Below are 5,745 nucleotides of genomic sequence, written 5' to 3' on the forward strand. Positions count from 1 at the left end.
ATGTATATATATATATTTTATTGATTACATAATGTTGCTCTGCAGTGATGTTGCATTTTGCATATTTTTCGTCAACCATATTTCTTAATGAGAATGCGGAAAATCTTCTTTCTGAGCGAGCACATTTTTCCTACCATGAATGAGATATAGACATTGAGTATATTATAAAAATATAATTAAATTTTTGTAATATTAGTGACTGAATTTATTAATTTCAGTGTGACAAACTGAAAGAAGAAATTCAAAAGGTGAAAGACCTGCTTCAGAAAAAGGACACAGAGGACTCTGAAAGCCTTAGACAGGCTTCATCAGCTCTTCAGCAAGCCTCATTAAAGCTTTTTGAAATGGCCTACAAAAAGGTGAGACTTAAAAAAACATTTGTAGCATTATTAAAATACCTATTACAGTTATTATGGACCGTGGCATGAAGCATGCTGTTTACAAAGTACTATTCATTGAAAAAGCACTATTAAAAATTATATAACCATATTAAACATATTTTTGCCAGTGAAGTTACTTGACATATCTTTACATAAATTTTAATGTTTGTATTTCAGATGGCTTCAGAGAAGGACCAATCAGGGGGTGGCAGTGAGGCAAGTAGCGAAGGAAGTAGTGAAACTAATGATAGTAGCCAACAAGAAGAAAAGAAAGAGAACTAAAGATGAAAAAAAAGTATTGATCATGTTCGCTGGGATGTTGAATATAACTAACCAGAAAGTGCTTATTGAGGAAACACAAGAATGTTTTCTTGTAGAGATTTGTTGTGAAGCCTGTGGGCAAAAAAACATACCCATGAGCACAGTTCAATTCTATACTGTATGGTAAAATGGTTTGTAGTCGGTGTATTCGATAAGATGACTTTTGTTAAATTGTACAGTTTAAGAAACTAATATAAATTCAATTGTCCAATAATCCAACCGAGAGACCCCCATCGGGGACAGGAGTTGAATATTTTAATTTCATAAAAAGTGTCTGTTGGTGTAAATAAAACATGCTGATAGTGGATTTTATCAGGCCCCTAACCAGGGATGGGGAGGTGTTCCCAACCCTCTTCAAGTAAACCCACCTCCCATCAAAAAGACTCCCATGAAAGGAATCCTGGTTACAGGGACTGTTTATTAACTTTAATCATAATATATTAGTTGTATATCATTACAGATATCTTATAAATAATTAACAGTACAGGACACACAAATTGGAAATGCTGAAAAAAATACTGTTGGCCTCAGAAATTTCAAATAAAATTTGTTGAAAAGGTTCAGAAATGTTGTTGCTTTATTTTGATTATTTAGTAGAGGAATTTCAAGGCAAAAAATAAACAAAAGAGGAAAAATAATGGATCCCTTTTAGTATTTGATTATAGGAATTTGCTGCAATAAACCTCATGATTTTGACAATTATTTAATGGACCTGCCCATTGATTAATTAATGCAAAGGTCCCACAAAACAATAGCCATGTTTACATGGCAGTTTGCCATCAGATAAATAACACCAGTGATCTCCAGTTGAGCGTCTACATGTTAAGCAGACCCTGATAAACACATCGGTTGTACCAGGAAGTCCCATGGTTATGGACTGACCTGAAAAAAAAACCGCTCGCATTGCTGTTTGTTTTGAAACCCTTTGTCAAACATGTAAAATATATGTAAATTGATAAAAAACTACCGCAGCTGTATTACTAAACATTTATGCAAATAATTGTATTTCACACTGTTTATCAACAGCAAATTCCATGATTAGTCACACAGGTCAAACAACAGCTGTTTTTCGCCAAGAACATGCGAATGATCTGAGGCTTATTTCAGACTAGGTGGATAAACCTGGCTCAACTCCCCAGGTTTATCCACCTGCCAGTCTGAACTACGTGGCTTATCTCAAGCCGGGCTGTGTTCCTATAGTAACAAGGCCTGGCGTGCCACCGTGTTTAACTTTTTTAAGCCGGGCTTTAATCGTTGAGGGGAGGTCTTGCACTAACTTTCCGGGTAACAAAATGACCAATCAGCATTTAGTTACGTACACTGAGAGCGAGCGTACGTACATTTCGCGAGCAATGTTTTGAAAAATACGTTTCCTGGTTAAGGTTCACTATTATGCAAATTCTCGCCTGGCTAATCCCGCTATTCTGAACGCCCGGCAAAAAATTAGGCCGGGCTTAATGTTGGGCCGGGGCTTAACTCAAGCCTGGCTTATCTCCAAGTCTGAACGTAGCCCGAGTTAACTCTGCGGCAATGTGGATTTAACTTTATATAGGTCTTTGGAGTTACTAACACTGTTTACACAGCCAGTTAACACAAATATCATCCGATTAACACCTTCATCGCAACGCGGCTAATAGCGTTCAGTGGTTCGATATTTTATATCGGCGCTGGTTCGAACGGCACGCTCGCCTATGCTGCCCCACCTTGACAAAAGGAAGCAACTGTTGTTTGCATTGCTTTGAGTAATTAAGGAATATGGAGCATGTTGATTTTGTCACCTGCTTCCTATTCTGGTGGTTTTTACTGTATTTTTAGTCTCTTACTTCCTTTTTGTATTGCTAATTACTTTAATTACGTTAATTAGTGGGATTTGAGCATACTCAAATATATCAATATGTTCCAAATTATTTGTTCGTTGATAGCGACTAAAAAACCTGTTTTTTGAAAAATTGTCAGTTACTTCCTTTTGTCATAGTGGGGCAGTATGGTTGTGGAACAAGTCTTCTCATATAAGGACTATAATCCGTAGGCCCAGCGTACGCAATTTGGCTCGTATGCACTTTAAAGAACCCAGTACATCTTTCAAGATGAGTAGGGGGTTAACCACGTGTACTGGTTCAAACAGACCCTGTTGTGGACAGATCGGAGAAAGGTCCATTGTGAATCCAATTGTAAACATGGTTGCAGCCACTTCAGATAACTAGAAATTACAATTTGATTGAATGTGCCTTCGATCATGAAAATAATTTAGAGTGTAGAAATTCACACTTGCAGGTTTTGGTTTTTTAATGAACAAGTTAGCAATCTCATACAATTTTTTTAATATTTCAGTGCAGAACATATTTAAATATTTTTGACAGATGGTAGCTTGTGTTGTATATACAGTACACTACATATAATATAAGCATTCAAAATTTGATCAAATTATTTCAATGTGGTGTGTCCAATTTCATCAAAATGATCCGGAGAATCTGATAAACATTGCAGCACATGGCAAGAGAAATCGTGTTTGGTGTAGATTTCTGCTTCTCAAATTTAAGGGCAAAAACCCATAGTTTGAGAAGGGGTGTAGATCACGCAGCATAAGAACCATTCTCTAGAACAATAATACTATACAGTAATGCCTATGGATATTTCTTCTTTTTTATTTTACATTTTAAAATAACATTTTTCATTAAGTTTTTTTATCATTTATTTTTAGTTTCTGAATTTCATTTGATATATGATTGTTTTTGGATGAATCACTTGAGGTTGAAGACTTTTCTTCGCTTTTGGCAGCATAGGTTCTAGCACCAAAAATGGTGCTTCCAACCCTTACGTTTGTACTTCCATGAATTATCTGAAAAAGTAAAAGTAAGTAATTTATAAATTTTATTTTATTATTCAAGTTTATCAACTCAACACTATGTTAATAAATTGAATGCAGTCTACCATACCATGTAAACCTTGAAATTATAATATCGACTTACTGCATGTTCAAAGTCATTGGACATTCCCATACTCAGTTCTACCTGGTCAAGTGATAAGTCAAACTTCTTACAAACTTCTTCACGACACTGTAGAAGACACTAAAATACAAAATAAAACGTTTATTAAGACTGTATATACTGTACATGTATATACATTGCTATTTACATTACTACGCATGTATACACTTGAAATTGAATTAAATAATTTGAGAAGATGCCTCATACCTGAAAGTCAGGGTTCGGTCCCCTACTAAGATCATGGTCAAAAGCACCGATCGTCATCAAACCAACAGTTTCTAGATTTGTGCATTTTTCTTTTACTTCCTGATAGAGGGTGCAACACATATCTGGAGCTACACCACTTTTATCTAGGAAGTAAGATATTGTTTTAAAATGCAGGAATATTGAAATGTATGATCATGGTCAAAAGCACCGATCGTCATTAAACCAACAGTTTCTAGATTTGTACTTTTTTTTTACTTCCTGATAGAATATATTGTTTTAAAATGCAGGAATATTGAAATAGTCTCACTTGTGATTTTGTTTTGTAAATTATATGAGAGGACAACAACTATGGAATGAAGAATAGGATCAGACTTACTTTCTTCACCACTGGTGTTAACTTGTACCATAACCTTCAACTTTTGTGGTTGTTGTAATGTTCTCCAATGTTTGTCTATTTCTTTAGCTAACTTGAATCTGTCAACAGTTTCAACCATATATAGATTTGGAATCTCTGTGAAAATTAAGTAAAAATTAAACTACTTATTAAAGTATGGTATGCACAAAGAGCATACTATGAGCATACCGACTAGTACATAGGTTGTGACCCAAAGTTTGGGTCACAGAAAAGATTTGATGGTCCGTATAATCTCTTCAGATTGTGAAAACTTTACTTAACGTGAGTGAGGATAAAGGAAGTCAAATTACAGTAAACGAAAGTGCAATTAAAGTTTGGCATGTGCTGTATTTTTGTAATGCGTGCGTTATCAGTTTCTTGTTCAAAACATTTGTACTTTAGGTATGACAACTTGAAAGTGTTAGTTTTGTTCCTTTCAATGTGTTTGGCTTTCAACTAAAAATTATAATGAGAAAGCATTTTTCTTTTCAATTTAATGTGTGTATGTCTTCGCATAACCCATGAAATTTCTGGCAGCAAATCTAGGAATTCATGTACTGTAAAATGTCTGTAAATCATTCATTTTTTAAAATCTTATTGAAAAATTTGATAACTTACATGGTTTTGTTAAATTAGTATATCAAATTTATATTTTCATTTTTAGGGGTTTTAAATGGATATTGTGGGTGATAGATCTTTTAATTGATTGCCAAAAAAAGAATCAAGTGGGTGGTTCTTCTGATACCTGCTATCCTACGTGCATATAAAATGATAGCCATGTCTGTTAAACTAAAAACTCAAACTAAAAAAAAAATACCATATTGAATCATTTTACCATGAAATTCAGGTGAGAAATTTGCCTTCGGGTTCAATGAGTCGCGCCAGAGTGCTTGACATATAATTTGGGTTGTGGGCTAAAAAAAGTTGCGGAACGGGAAACTAGCACATACATTAACTCAACTAATTTTAGCAAACTATACTCGTTATACTCACCTAGAAGCTTCTTCACCTTGTTTGTTTGTAAGTGTCCAATAAAATGCCATTTGATGTCTTGACAAGTGCCTCGCAAACTGTCATCCCACGCCTTCTCAAGTATTTCTTGAACCTAAAAAAATATAAAATTACCTAAATTATGTTTAAATATCTAAATGGCCTGTAAATTTGTTTTCTTTAATTAAAATGGTCATTGAGAAGCAATGTAAACATTTGTGGGAAACCACAGGAAGTGTAAAAGATTGGCAAGCTTTAACCATGGGCCTAGACAATAGTTGAATTAATATTTAATAAGAATATATGCAGTTTTCATTGTAAATACTCACATAATTTTCACCAAAGTGTCTTTGTCCCTGTGCATATGCTATTTGAATCAATTCTTTTGGTTTTGTCTTGGACACAGCAACCAATCGGGGTGTAATTTTTGGAAGTATCTTCAAACAAGAAGAGATAAATACTGTAT

The 5,745-nt window shown here is 34.4% G+C and overlaps 2 protein-coding genes across 2 annotated transcripts in view; one reads left to right on the top strand and one right to left on the bottom strand.

Annotated features, from left to right (window-relative positions):
* LOC117123573 (stress-70 protein, mitochondrial-like) overlaps window positions 1-1,268 on the top strand; it is a 9,705-nt gene extending 8,437 nt beyond the window's left edge. The window contains exons 12-13 of the mRNA XM_033269554.1: window positions 219-359; window positions 558-1,268. Coding sequence (XP_033125445.1) covers window positions 219-359; window positions 558-662 — 246 coding nt within the window. The 3' untranslated portion in view covers window positions 663-1,268. The remainder of the gene's footprint in view (window positions 1-218; window positions 360-557) is intronic.
* Window positions 1,269-2,907: 1,639 nt separating this feature from the next.
* The window catches only part of LOC117123575 (pyridoxal phosphate homeostasis protein-like), a 3,433-nt gene continuing 595 nt past the window's right edge, over window positions 2,908-5,745 (bottom strand). The window contains exons 2-7 of the mRNA XM_033269555.1: window positions 5,609-5,716; window positions 5,283-5,394; window positions 4,272-4,406; window positions 3,896-4,038; window positions 3,671-3,769; window positions 2,908-3,540 (exon numbers count right to left, since the gene is read on the bottom strand). Of these exons, the coding sequence (XP_033125446.1) occupies window positions 3,376-3,540; window positions 3,671-3,769; window positions 3,896-4,038; window positions 4,272-4,406; window positions 5,283-5,394; window positions 5,609-5,716 (762 nt within the window). The 3' untranslated portion in view covers window positions 2,908-3,375. The remainder of the gene's footprint in view (window positions 3,541-3,670; window positions 3,770-3,895; window positions 4,039-4,271; window positions 4,407-5,282; window positions 5,395-5,608; window positions 5,717-5,745) is intronic.

Source organism: Anneissia japonica, unplaced genomic scaffold (assembly GCF_011630105.1).
Source record: "Anneissia japonica isolate Jap-2015-1 unplaced genomic scaffold, ASM1163010v1 scaffold287714_len2871179_cov188, whole genome shotgun sequence".
Classification (NCBI taxonomy): Eukaryota; Metazoa; Echinodermata; class Crinoidea; order Comatulida; family Comatulidae; genus Anneissia; species Anneissia japonica.